The sequence below is a fragment of the Lynx rufus genome, unplaced genomic scaffold (assembly GCF_022079265.1).
Source record: "Lynx rufus isolate CCGP_SWC_20201006 ecotype Redwood Valley unplaced genomic scaffold, mLynRuf1.p SCAF_5, whole genome shotgun sequence".
NCBI lineage: Eukaryota > Metazoa > Chordata > Mammalia > Carnivora > Felidae > Lynx > Lynx rufus.
This window is the reverse complement of record NW_025814867.1, coordinates 109,566,797-109,581,033: the sequence shown is the minus strand read 5'-3', so window position 1 is coordinate 109,581,033 and position 14,237 is coordinate 109,566,797. Positions and strand designations below refer to the sequence as shown.

The 14,237-nt window shown below is 42.1% G+C and overlaps 1 protein-coding gene across 1 annotated transcript; it reads left to right on the top strand.

Annotated features, from left to right (window-relative positions):
• The first annotated feature begins 995 nt into the window (after nt 1–995).
• On the top strand, nt 996–12,508 carry NFKBIZ (NFKB inhibitor zeta). The gene is made up of 12 exons (XM_047099357.1): nt 996–1,417; nt 3,709–3,848; nt 4,329–4,359; nt 4,479–4,582; nt 4,674–5,443; nt 6,135–6,240; nt 6,630–6,776; nt 6,964–7,027; nt 7,326–7,495; nt 8,357–8,467; nt 8,595–8,762; nt 11,090–12,508. Exons 1-12 carry the CDS (start codon nt 1,129–1,131, stop codon nt 11,141–11,143), a joined length of 2,154 nt encoding a protein of 717 aa, XP_046955313.1. The 5' UTR covers nt 996–1,128; the 3' UTR covers nt 11,144–12,508.
• Nucleotides 12,509–14,237: the final 1,729 nt, after the last annotated feature.

Here is a 14,237-nt window from a genome sequence, read left to right as displayed (position 1 = left end):
CTATGCTGACAGCTCAGAGCCTGGAGCCTGCTTCGGATTCTGTGTCTCCCTAGCTCTCCACTCCGCCCTCCCCCCCCCCCAAGTCTGTCTGTCTGTCTGTCTCTCAAAAATAAATGAACACTAAAAATAAATAGTACTTAAGCTAAGAAACAGCAAAATTCCTGTTTATCAGATAAAATGTAAAATTATGCAGAAAGAAAAAATTATATATACATGAATACAAACATATACATGTATGTACATTCGTCATTTTGCGAAGTTCTGAACCAGACAGGGGTATAAGGCACTGTTTTTTATTACTGGGCTGTGCCAAAAAAAAAAAAAAAGTACTAGTCCAGATTATAATTTGAGGACAGAAAAATGGCTTCAACATCTATCTCAGTGGGTGCCAAAGGTAAACACTTTGGCAAACGTTAAGTTCCGAGGACCAAAGCTGCTCTGAGGCACTGGAGGAGCCAGGCCTTTAGGAATCTTCCAGAGACGCCTTAAATGGAGCTGGCGGGAAGCTCGCCGCGCCAGGGCGGGCGGAGGAGTGCGGAACGTGCAGCTTCCAGGATTTCCTCCTCCCCGGGAACCGGGCCGACCTGTTCCCGCCGCTGCCTTCCCGCCTCCACCGCTCCCTCTGCAGGCCCAGGGCCCCCACGCCGCGAGCCTTCTTCCCCGGCGCCCGGCCCGGCCCGGCTTCTCTCGGCCGGCGGCTGGGGCCGGGGTCCCGGTCCGGGAGGCGGGAGGTGGGAGACCGCGCTCGCTCGGGGTTTCCAGGTGAAGGGGGAGAAAACAGCCGGTCAGTCGAGGCGGAGCCGGGCGGGCGGGGCGAGGGCGGAGGGCACATTGCTTCATCCTGTACATTTTACTGGAAACGGGGCGCATCCGGAGGAGGGGCTGGGAGGCGGCCCCGACGCCGCCAATGGCCCGGCCCGGCTCGGGGGAGGCAGGCGAGGCTGCGATCCTCCCCCTCCAGCTCCTGGAGGCCGGTTAAATACCGGGCAGTCCCGGGCCGCGCCCGTGCCCGCGCCATCCCCCTGCCGGCAGGTCCCCGAGCCCGTCAGAGCCACAGCCGGGAGGCAGTCGTGCGCAGCGAGCGGGTGGCGCAGGAGTCTGGGGTCCCCGAGCGCCCAGCCCGGGAGCATGATCGTGGACAAGCTGCTGGACGACAGCCGCGGCGGAGAGGGGTTGCTGGACGCGGCCGGCGACGGTGGCCTCATGACCAGCCCGCTGAACCTGGCCTACTTCTACGGCGCATCGCCCCCGGCCGCGGCCCCGGGCGCCTGCGACGCCATCTGCTCGTCGTCGGGGCCCTCCGCGCCCGGCTCGCCCGGCTCGGACTCCTCCGACTTCTCCTCCGCCTCGTCCGTGTCCTCCTGCGGGGCCGTGGAGTCCCGGCCGAGAGGTGGCGCGCGCGCCGAGCGGCTGCAAGGTACCTACCCGCCCCGGCGGGCGCGGCCTCAGCGCCCCCAGCACCCCGGTCTCCGGGCGGCCCACACGCTGGGAGGGGAGGGTCCGAACTGCCGAGGTGCGAAGTACCTGGACCGGGAGTTAGGTGGCCTCTGCGCCTCCCTTAGCGGCAGTATATAACCACACTGTCATCATATGTTAGGCGATTACTGGAAGACTTGCTCTGTGCCAGGGCAGTTGGTAGAACTGGATGCCCTTTGGCCGTCGGTAAAATCCGGGCGCCACATCCCGCTGGCCTGGTAGCTCACAGCGCCTCTGAGAGCAGAGCTCTGACTTCTGAGGGTGGCGATGAATCACTTTAGATTTTCTCTCACTCTTCTTTTTTCTTTTCTCCTTCTCCTTCTCCTTCTCCTTCTCCTTCTCCTTCTCCTTCTCCTTCTCCTTCTTCTTCAAGCTTTACTAAACTGTAAATTCATATACTGGTGGCGAGTTTTTGGATCTGATGTAGGTATAACGTGGCGTTCCCAATGAGGTTTGTTTGAGTGCTGTGTTTATGGTCGACTTATTTTTTCCTAAGTATTTGTGGAAATTTTAAGTAAAAAGGATTTTATATTTAAGAAAGGAAACTGATATTAACAAGATGTGAGGTGAAACTGGACTAAAAACCAGCTCACATTATGACTTTAGTGTGTGATGTTTTCGAGTTTCGGAAGTCTACCCTGAATTTCTGCGGTCTTGTTTTTCTGTGTGCTTTAGAATGGTTAAGCTAAACCTAGCCGGCATGGGGATAATGTTTCCTTCTGCTGTGAATTGGTTAGTTTCTTTTCTTAAAGAGCCGAGTTGCATAACTTGGGGGGAAACAGGATGGCACTGTGGGCAGACTAAAGAAAGTCTAGATAATCTCAAGTGTTATAAAGTCTAATCAGCATGATTTTAAAGAACATTCTTGTTCAGGTGTGTTCCCTACTGCTAGCCACTTCTGTTTTGGTTGTCTTTTGTTATAAAAAGTGAGTTTTCATTTTCACTTAAAAAGTAATTTAAGCCACTTGATTTCATAAGGTGCTCTCCGTATTTTAAATGTATGTATGTTTTAGCAGATGCAAAGTGTGTGTGTGTGTGTGTGTGTGTGTGTGTGTGTGTGCGTGTGCGTGTATTCAAGCCTTTTCTCTCACATTTGGCCTTCATTTCTCTGAAACTGTTTTGTTCGTTCCTTGGTTTACCACATAGACATAGGGGATTTCTGAAACTGAATTTTTCTCCCTGTGACGTTGAGTTATTAACTACTGTCATTCCAGAGAAATGCTGTTAGATCCTGACAAGGTTTTCCTAAACTTAAACATAAAATCCACCCATTCTTTAATTCGCCCTACCATTGAGTGGGTTTTTGATATGTCTATGTCTATTCAAATTAGGCATGGTTTCTTGTCCCATCTTCTAACTGTTTCCTACTCAACTGAGTGGCTCAATTATTCATTTCCTGACTTCTTCCATGTTTTCTTTGTGTTCAACTCATCCCAAGAGATTATGACATAGTAGTGGTCAGAAATGGAATGCTGTACTCATAGACTACATTTTAAAGTATATCTTAAAATTTAAATATGGAAAGCCTAAGAAACAAATCTAAGACATTGGTTTTTTTATTTTTTTATGTTTATTTTTTTTAATTTTATGTTTTTAAATTTACATCCAAATTAGTTAGCATATAGTGCAACAGTGATTTCAGGAGTAGATTCCTTAATGCCCCTTACCCATTTGGCCCATCCCCCCTCTGAGACATTGTTAATTGTTAGACCTTGGCACATTGAGATCTTTGGAGGAAGTTTGTTTTGTGCTTTCTTAGTGAGTGGAATTATTAGACTTTTTATATTTATGTGTGGATATAAAGCCTTTGTTTTGAAGAAGCTGAAAATCCATCATTTATTCCTCGCTTCCCCATGGTTTTTCCAAAGTTAAGAATAATTACAGATTTATGAGAGGGTGGCAAAATCTGTGATTGTGTCTCTTGGGTGGATGGGGCTGAAAGATGAAGAAGCTTAATTTGGGTTTATCTGTTGGCTCCAGGGGCCCCTGAAACTACAGTTCTTTGAGCTTTATTTTCGTAGGGTGCCTGGGGGAGAAAGGTATTAGGAAATGAAGAACGCTTAGGTAGGGCTGGGGACTGACATGCAAGGCCATTGACCAGAGTGAGTTGGAGAGGCTTTGCAATCTGTTTGTTGGGGACTTCATACATTAGACGGCTATGCTTTTGAGATTGTCAAGATATGTGTCTGTAAACAGATTTAATTGGCATATGTTTTGTTTTCTTTTGAACAGTTGAGCCCCATATGGGGGTTGGAAGGCAGCAGAGAGGACCCTTTCAAGGTGTTCGTGTGAAGAACTCAGTGAAGGAACTCCTGTTGCATATCCGAAGTCATAAACAGAAGGCTTCTGGCCAAGCTGTGGATGATTTTAAGGTGGTACCTCTTTTTTGTTTTGGGTTGAGGCAGGGAGGTTATTCTGTCAGGGTAGTTATTATTCTCTTCTGACCTGGGTCCAGTAGGTCTTTTGTAGACCACACCAGAGTCATAGGATAGAGGGTGCATTGGTCTCTGTCTGCTGTATTCCTGTCACTTAGGCCGGTACTGGGCACACAAGAGAAATTTAATGAATAAATAAATGAAGGCAACTTGGGGGCAAAGAATCAACTGAAATGGAAAAGTTTGACTAGAAGGGGAAAACTCTAATGGGCTTATTAATTTTGTCTTGACCTCAGTTGAACTAAGGTGAAAGGGAAAATGGGGAAAGAAAATTAAGATAGAAAATAAATATTGCTAGGATAACTGTCAGATTTATGGTGAGCTGTAAAGAGTGGTAAAGTTAAGTCTGCTTATTGATGTTTATTAAGCAGGAAACCATTTGATATGCAGTAAATTAGAAATTCTTTTTCTTTATAGACCCAAAGTGTGAGCAGAGAGCAATTCACAGGTAAGAATTCCTTCTATTCGTAATATGGGGGGCTTTAGAGTAAAATAATGTAGTGTGATTATGGGTAAAATTTAGAAAATAAAGTGATCACAGATTCCATATTCCTTTCTTGGGTATAGAATTGAAGAACACAGTGTCATATAGTGGAAAAAGGAAAGGACCTGATTCATTGTCTGATGGACCAGTTTGCAAAAGGCCAGCTTTATTACATACCCAGTTTTTGGTAAACTATTTTCCTCTGAATACCCTTTGAAAATTTTTCCTGGCATAATTTGGAAAGAGAGTCTGCAACTTAACTTTTTCTTCTTTTCCAGACACCACCTCAAACACCAACACCCGCAGAGAGCATGGAAGATGCTCATCACAGTGAATCCAAACAGGACAGCAGTGCTGATCTGCTTCAGAACATAATCAACATTAAGAATGAATGCAGCCCGGTTTCCCTGAATACTGTCCAAGTTAGTTGGATGAGCCCTGTGGTGGTCCCTCAGGGCTCTCCCCAAGAACAGTGTCAGGACTTCCACAGAGGGCAGGTCTTCTCGCCACCTCAGAAACACCAACCATTCCAAGTCAGCAGTTCCCCACACATGGTGGATCAGACGTCCCTGTACCCGTATTCTCCACAGAGCCAGAACTTGCAGCCACAGCACTACACCCACAACCCAACTCTGGAATACAGTCCTTATTCCAGAACGTCCCAGTCCCCCAATTATGAACCAAACCTCTTTGATGGTCAAGAACCACAGTTCTGCCCAGATCAAAGTTTTGCATCCCTTCTGAGTAGTCAGGAATCTGAGAATATTGCTGTTCCCATTCAGAATACCCCCAGTGTTCAGCAACAGAATGACGTACACCTGCAGAACTTCAACATGATGCCACATGGCGCCTGTGAGTCCATGATGGGGCATGACGCAGGCTCTACCCCTTTAGGCACTTCACTGCCATTCCCAAACATCATCGGAAATCCAATGAACACCACACAGTTAGGGAAGTCATTTTTCCAGTGGCAAGTAGAACAGGAAGAAAGCAAATTGGCAAATATCTCTCAAGATCAGTTTCTTTCAAAGGATGCAGATGGTGACACGTGAGTATCCTTTTCTCTCATGTACCTAATTTGGTAAACCATACTTGTTAGAAGTAGTGGGCACAGAATTTCTCTAGGGCACACCAAGCCAGACCCTAGTAAGTAGCTAATTGGGATGACTAGAGTAGGTAGAAATTGCTGTTCAGTGACAGCTAATATTTTAAGCGTTTTCCTTTCTTTTACTTTCTGGCTGAGTAGATTACTTGTTTATGTGTCTTCTTTGAATAATAAGTTTTGAAAGCCCAGGATGGATTGTGTCTATGGAGCAAAAACAGGTCATGATTAGTTGCTCATGATCAATTGTGAGTTGACTTGTAGAATGAATCGTAATCTGTCATGACATCTTTGTGGCCGTGGGCAATTTATTTAACCTCTCTGTGCCTGAGTCTTGACATGTAAAATGAAAAGACCTCCCTCATAGGGTTTGTAGGAATATTAAAGATAATCGATTTAAAGTGATCAGCATGGTGCTTGGCATTCTAACTATTTCTGGTAGCTTAACACATCCTTTTGCACCTCAGATGTATTATCAACCTAGCAGAAAGACAAATTATGCTCTACGGTGTGTCATTTGAGTGCACCAACATGTGAAGAAGGGGACTAAAGGAGGAATTTTTATTTTTATTTTATTTTTTTAAGAATGAACTTAGTGAAGTCAGAAGTAATTCTCTTTTCCTCTCATGTTTCCCAGGTTCCTCCATATTGCCGTCGCCCAAGGGAGAAGGGCACTTTCCTATGTCCTCGCAAGAAAGATGAATGCGCTTCATATGTTGGATATTAAAGAGCACAATGGACAGGTGAGGATCTTGACAGAGTGAGATGGCAGAGATGTGGTCACGGTGAAGAGAACAATAGCCAGTCTCATATTTATGTGTCCATCATTTTAGAGCTGCAGACCAAGAGAGTTCAGTTAATATTAACTTTGAGATGTTGACTCTGCCACCGTCAACCTTCAAGTTATTAACGTTAACTTTGTAGTTATTTGACCAAAGATTAACTGGGTGTAATAAAGGCACGCCCTAAGCTTATTCTAGTTTCCTTGTGTTACAGTGTTTTATTGCTTCTTAATAAGATTTATTTTCTCTATGTGGGGTTTTCCCCTCAGTCTTAGTTTATGTTCGTATTCCTTGTCAGGAAAGTGTTATGTATTTTTAAAAGATCTTTTTTTCCCTCTGAATGTCCACAGAGCGCCTTTCAGGTGGCAGTGGCTGCCAATCAGCATCTCATTGTGCAGGACCTGGTGAACCTTGGGGCCCAGGTGAACACAACCGACTGCTGGGGAAGAACCCCTCTGCATGTCTGTGCTGAGAAAGGTCACTCTCAGGTGCTTCAGGTAGGAGGCTGCTTCTGCTATCACAGGGCCACAGAGGAAGGGCTTGGATAGTAGAAGTCAGATGTAGGTTGCCTGTTGCGAGAATGTGTATTTTTGGTTGACCTACTCATTCCTTGGGGTTACTAATAGGATAAGTATTTGTGTAACTTGTCTTTTGCTCACATGTGTCTGTCTTTAAATTTGGCAGGCAATTCAGAAGGGAGCAGTGAAGAGCAATCAGTTTTTGGATCTTGAGGCAACTAACTATGATGGTAAGCGACAGAAATGTTATTGGACGAAAAGCCATGTAGAGAGTGGGACTCGCCAGTTCCAGGGGTATTAAGTTTTATTCCAAGAAGGAAAGGAGGTGATTAAAGCTAAAATATTCTATAGATAAAATTAGCACCAAGACCCGGTGGAGGGAATCTTCAGATTGCCTTACTAGTTCTTGGGGAGCCTACTTCTAGCTCATGTTGGAGGCTGTCCTAACTGTAGTTGTCCAGGTCTGTAATTGTAGAAGAACTGAAATACTTGATGGATGCTTGACCACTGCTTTATTATACTTTTTAGGCCTGACTCCTTTACACTGTGCGGTCGTGGCCCACAATGCGGTGGTGCATGAACTGCAGAGAAATCAACAGCCCCATTCACCTGAAGTTCAGGAGCTTTTGCTGAAGAATAAGAGTCTGGTTGACACCATTAAATGTCTGATTCAAATGGGAGCAGCAGTGGAAGCAAAGGTAAATCTCATTAGAGTTTGGAGATGGAATAGGGAAGAAAAGTGGTTAGAGCAAAAGACCTTATTTCTGAAGTATAAATTAAAACTTTTTCCCGTTTTTCAATTAATGGGGTGAATAGCAATGCATATGGATAGTTAAGAAGCTTAGATTTTAAAATCATCAGCTTTTTCGATTTGCTTTTAATCTGTAGATTATCATTCAAAAGATCACTGAGCTGTGAAATAAATTAGTCTTTGTTTAAAAGGAAAAGAAAATGCTTGAAATTGGTATTGTCATTTTGGCTTCCATTTTCATATACTAATAATAAGGGTGATGCGCTTTTATAAGGGTTGCTTTATTGTTGTAGGACCTGGACTTAATCTTCTGTTTTTTAAACTGGAAAATATTTTATTCTCTTTAAATTTGAGGCTTATTTGCTGAGTATCTCCTATGTACAAGGCACTGAGTTGGGAGCTCTGGGGGAAAAATACTTAATACCTTGGGAAGTGGAAGAGGTGAGAACTGCAGCTAATAAGTCTACACAGGGTGGCCACCAAATCTGGAAACACAAGGGAATACATAGTAAATATTTTATTGTATTGTATTACAGCACATGGTAAAATAGTATCATCTGTGTTTCTATATTTTATGGCCACCCTGTATGTAAGAGCAGACTGTGATCAGGGCATATAGGCAAATTGATGGGGGAATTTAGGAGGAATAAGATTTCATTTAGTCTGGGATGAAGGAAGGCTTTGCGGAGAAGACAGCATTCACAGTGAATCACTAAGGGTGAGTCAGACATTTGTGAGCCTGGGTGAAAAGCATATCTAAAAGCGGTGTCTGGATGTTCATTTTCTTTCCCCTCTTGTCTTTGTTAAGGATCGTAAAAGTGGTCGCACAGCCTTGCATTTGGCAGCTGAAGAAGCAAACTTGGAACTCATTCGCCTTTTTCTGGAGCTGCCCAGTTGCCTGTCTTTTGTGAATGCGAAGGTACTTCTAGAAAGCCTCAGTAACTGCACTAGACATGGAATGACCTTTGCATCTTCTTCAGGCTGTTGAGCGGCTTTCATGAAAACCTCCCTTTCTGATAGGTGTCATTTTATCTCTTTGTCTTTAGGCTTACAATGGAAACACTGCCCTCCATGTTGCTGCCAGCCTTCAGTATCGGGTGACACAGTTGGATGCAGTCCGCCTGTTGATGAGGAAGGGAGCAGACCCAAGTACTCGGAACTTGGAGAATGAACAGCCAGTGCATTTGGTTCCTGATGGCCCTGTGGGGGAACAGGTGGGAGCTACAGAAGGGGCACTTAGTCTGAAACATAAAGGAAGATGCGGTTGTGCTGGGCAGAGGCGAGCTGGTGCTCTTTAGGCAGGCTCTGTCAGTGTCTGCGTCTCCCAGTGCCTTTGGTAGCAACTTTGGAGTCCATTGCTTTGTTTCTAAAGGAAGAGGAAGAAATTTCGGGGTTATCCATGGCCTCAAAATGGTCAAAAGTCAGATTGTCTTCTCTTCTGTAACACAGAGTTAGGTGTAGAGTCAGTCAGAATGGTTTGAGGTTTTGGAAGCTGATGAAAGAGGAGGTGCCAGGGCTCCTGCAGACATCGAGGAAAGAGAGTCTTAGTTTTGGTGAGTGATGGGCCTTCAGATTGTGGGTACGAAATGAGTCAGTCCCTGTAGAGTGTTCAGAATAGCCCAGGGACATAGTGAGTGGTCAGTAAACACTGGCCATTACAGTTATTTCTATCTACTAACTGATACTAAATAGGAAATGGAAGGTTGTTTATGTAATTCAGAATCTAGAAATACTTTAAACACAGTTATGCTTTATTTCTATGGTGATACATTATCTTTGGAGATTGAAGAGTTTCCCATGACTCAACTTCTCTTGATAACATGAACTGAATCTTTTCAGAACTTAAGATACATATATATATATTTTAAAGTTTATTTATTTATTTTGAGAGTGAGAGCGAGTGGGGGAGGGGCATAGAGGGGGGTGAAGAGAGAGTCCCAAACAGGCTCCAAATTGTCAGTGCAGAGCCCGATGCAGGGCCCCACCTTACTGTGCGTGAGATCATGACCTGAGCCGAAATCAAGAGTCGAACATTTAACCGACTGAGCCACCCATGTGCCCTAGAACTTAAGATATTTTTGATGGAAATCTTCCCCTGGGGTAAATTAGGGTAACTGTGGCTATGGGCAGGTCATTACAAACTTTGATAATCACAAAATAAAACATATGGAATGCAATTTAGCCTTTTCTTTGATTCATAGCCCTCATTATGACCATAATGTTACAGGACTACAAATGCTATGCAATGTTACAGCATCTACAAATGCTATTTGTAGAGCTCTTGGTAACTTAAAGTGAATTTCTTAATAATTTGTGAAGAGTTTTCGTGTATGTTATACCACTTCATAGTTACAAAAACTTTGCAGTGTAAAGGTTCAGCTGAGAAAATGGGGACTCAGAGATCCCACAGACAGGAATCCTCATTGACTAGTTAATGGCAGAGGCTTAAAGCCCAGTGTTTGCCTCTACTTCACTATATGTGGTATGCAGTCATACAGTGATGTTTGTCAGACTGGTGTGAATTTAATCACTAGGCATACATTATGCACAGATGCTTTAATTGGATATCATGGCGGCTATTCTCATTTGAAGGGTATTTGAAGATTGACTTGTGTGTGTATGAAGTGGGTTCTGTGTTCTTGTTAGTTCAAGCTGGTTTCAAAATAGGTGAGATACTGTAATATACCATTGTTACTGCCTTGTATTAAATGTTCTCACAAATAGCAGTATTAGAGACTAGGAAAGGATTATATAGGTCTTATTTAAGCTGTTGGAGATTTTCAACTATAAGTAGTTTTTTCTTTTTAATATTTACTTATATTTGAGAGAGCAAGAGAGCGAGCGCGCTAATGCGTGGGAGGGGGGGTGGGCAGAGAAATGGAGACAGAATCTGAAGCAGGCTCTAGGCTCTGAGCAGTCAGCCCAAAGCCCAACACAGGGCTCGAACCCACGAGCCATGAGATCACAACCTGAGTTGAAGTCGGATGCTTAACTGATTGAGCCACCCAGGTGCCCCTCAACATTAGGTAGTTTTTATTTTTTATTTATTTATTTATTTATTTAAATTTTTTTAACGTTTATTTATTTTTGAGACAGAGAGAGACAGAGCATGAATGGGGGAGGGTCAGAGAGAGGGAGACACAGAATCCGAAACAGGCTCCAGGCTTTGAGCCGTCAGCACAGAGCCCGACACGGGGCTCGAACTCACAGACCGTGAGATCATGACCTGAGCCAAAGTCGGCCGCTTAACCGACTGAGCCACCCAGGCGCCCCAACATTAGGTAGTTTTTAATGGAGATGCTTTACTCTCTTGCACTCAAAGATCATTATAGATCTGTGATAAGTCTTGAAAGGAGTTATAGTAGTATTTTTAAAGTCACCTTAAAGTCTCGACACGTATTGTTTCATATTTCTTCATATGTTTATTACAAGTTGACGTGAACAGTTTAGAGGATGTGAAAAAAGAGTGAAACTCTGAAGGAAATACGGTACCTTGACCATAGAAAGTAAAGCTCACCAATCCTGTTAATTTCTCTTCCAGATCCGACGTATCCTGAAGGGAAAGTCCATTCAGCAGAGAGCTCCACCGTATTAGCTCCATTGACGTGGAGCCTCGTCGGCAACACTCACTGTCAGTTAGGCAGTCCTAATGTATCTGTACATAGACCATTTGCCCTGTATTGGCAAATGTAAGTTGTTTCTAGGAAACAAACATATTTAGTTCACTATTATATAGTGGGTTATATTAAAGGAAAAGAAGAAAAATATCTAATTCCTTTCGGCAGATTTTAATATTTCACACCCAGGTATCTGGGATCTACACATCTGAATTTAATCTTGAGTGGTAAAATTGACTTTAATTAACAGTCGTTTTCGGGTAGGACAAGGCTTTGATTTGTGGCATCAGGCCTTGCTCGTGTAGCTATTGCCAGTTTAAAAGTAGGTCAATTGTAAATGTTTTTTTAAGGAAAATGAAAGCATTTGAAAGGGAAAAAATAAATCTGTTTGTCGTGTTGAGGCTTCATTTGGCCTAATGCAGTACCTGATGGCCGTTATTGGTGTTGGAAAGTGTCTAGGTGCTGGACTAGATGAAATGTACCACGGTTAAAATTTGATCTTTGCAAATTGTATATAGTTGTTGTTTTTGTCTTTTGAAGTATTTGTACATATTTGGCCATTGACATGGCCACATTTGAAATGTGTAAATCAACAAAGTAGAAAAGAACAAGTGAATTGTCACTATTTAAAAAAATTATACATGTTCCAAAGAGCTGTGTCATCATCATCTGTCAACCATCTCTGTAGATGAAGCAGATGGAGAGTCGTTCCCCTCCTGGCTGACAGAGCTCTGTTTGAATTGTAAATATGCTTTTACTCATGCATTGAGATGAAACACATTATTTTTAATGAATTGCATGCTCTTGAGGAGAACACCTCTTTATGGCTCACTTTCTAGGTTTTGTAATTTACTTGTTGGAATTTTGTTACCTTTATTGGAACATCAAAAAGTCAACACTGAACCACGTCTTACTGGTTTTCTATTGTCAAATAATGTTAATACACTATGATGTTTTACATTACCATTCAGAAAAAAATGCCTTATATTTGAGTAACCTTGATTCTATTAATACTATTTTGCTTTTTACTCTTGCATACACCAAGGAATGTATTTGGCTTTGATTGCACACACTAATTCACTGTAATAAATTTGATTCATTAAAAACCTTTTTTTTTTTTTTTTTTAATGAGAAGTCCCACAAGCAACTGACTGACTAATCATCTTCATAGCTAAATCCTTTTAAAAAAGATAACCTTTGGATCGATCACATTGTTTGACCCAGTATGTCTTGTGGACAAAAGTTAGTTATAGTTATTTACTATCTGTAAATACAGCTGTATTATGAACTCATGGAAAAACTCATGCATGGATTTAAATAAACATTAATTCAGTAATACCGTTCATCTTAAGGATGTGTATTTTCTTTTTCTAGGCCCTTATTTATATTTCCCTAGGCTGAAAAAGTGCTATTAATTACTAATCTAAATAGCTTTAAATTATTAATATATTAAAATATAAAATTTATAAAGTAGCAATAAAATATTATATTAAATATTACAAAACAGTAATATTTATCAATGTTTAATATTAATATATTAATGATTATATTATATTAATTAAATATTAATATATTTTAATTTGGCTTTTTTTGAGAACATGATTCCTAAAGGTATATATGATTTAACATAAAAAGATTGTTTTCCAAGTTCGTAGAGGCTTATTGGGTTCTGAAAATATCATGAAACCTTAATAGTTACTGTTGATCATTTAGAAATTTATGTACCAGAAAGCTAATTCTTATGTTTGTGACTTTAGTTTTCATACTTTATTTTCTGGGAACAGTGAGCATAGGGAAAACAGTTTGGATATTAACAGAATCATCCTGAGAGATACCAGCCTGGGAAGATCAGTAAACAGTGTCCTTCTCATTCCCAACATGCCATTTTGACGTGTGAGAACAAACATACCAACATCTGTCCGTGTCAGTCAGTTATTCTGCACTTATTCTACTCTTATAACCTCTTTTGAGAATCTGCTAGAAGCTATGAATCCTTTCCCTGGAAAAATGCACCTATGCATATATATGCAAATTCTGCATACAGTATCAGGGACTTTACAGATACTAAGAGTCCATGGCTCAGGTTAGGAATCTACTGTCGGTCATTTATTTCTGTAAATGTAGGTCTGTAGGTGAAATATTTCTGTAGGTCAAATATAATTTGTCTTCTTTCGTTGCATTGCAATGCAACTTGATAACTAGAACAGTAGAACCGATACACCCCTGTGAAACAGATATACAGTGAGCTTTTTTCAAGTGAGCTTAACTCTTCTCTTAATCCCAAGTTCTCTCATAATTAGTTGATTGAACCAGTGCTTAGCAAGCATATGACTTGCGTGTCTGTGTGCATGCACGTGCAAAGTGCAAAGCTGTATAATGAACAATATGCGGCATTCAAAGACATAAAAAGGATATTTCTTAAGATGTATATGTGGCAGACAAGGCATGCACTTTGTTAGGTAACAAAAAGGGGGGAGAAATACTGATCCAGAAGAATTTATATCTCAAAGGGGAGAACAAGGGAGACTTCAAGTTAGAGCATTTGAGCTGTGCCTTCACAAGAGTTGATTTGGATGTTCATAGATGACGAGGAGGAGGGGTGGTAAAAGGGACAGAAACAGAAAATGATGTGAACCAAGGCAATTGTATTTCGGGGAAACCACCAGTGATTCAGTGTAGTTTTGTTAGTATCTGGATGGCCAATTTCATCTTGTGTTCTGCCTCTTACTGGAAGCATTCTCATGAAGGGCATGTTGAGAAGCATCCTCAGGCCATCCAGGGGCTTGGCAGGAGAGGGTGCTGTGATTGATAACATACCTCTGCTGCAGAGGTATGTGGGGTGGCTCTTGATAGGATGTTGTTTTGAAGAATGAGCCCCACAGAAACCAAGACTTCATGCTCACTGCTGCAACCTCAGTGCCTGGCACATAGAAGGAGCTCATGAAAAGAATTGGTTAAATGAGTGAATGAATGTATGTAAATATTGGTTGGGATCATTGATTCTGGGAAGAAGTAATGCCTCAAGCCAGAGTTCTATTATTAAGTAATAATGAACTAGTGACTTATAGTTTG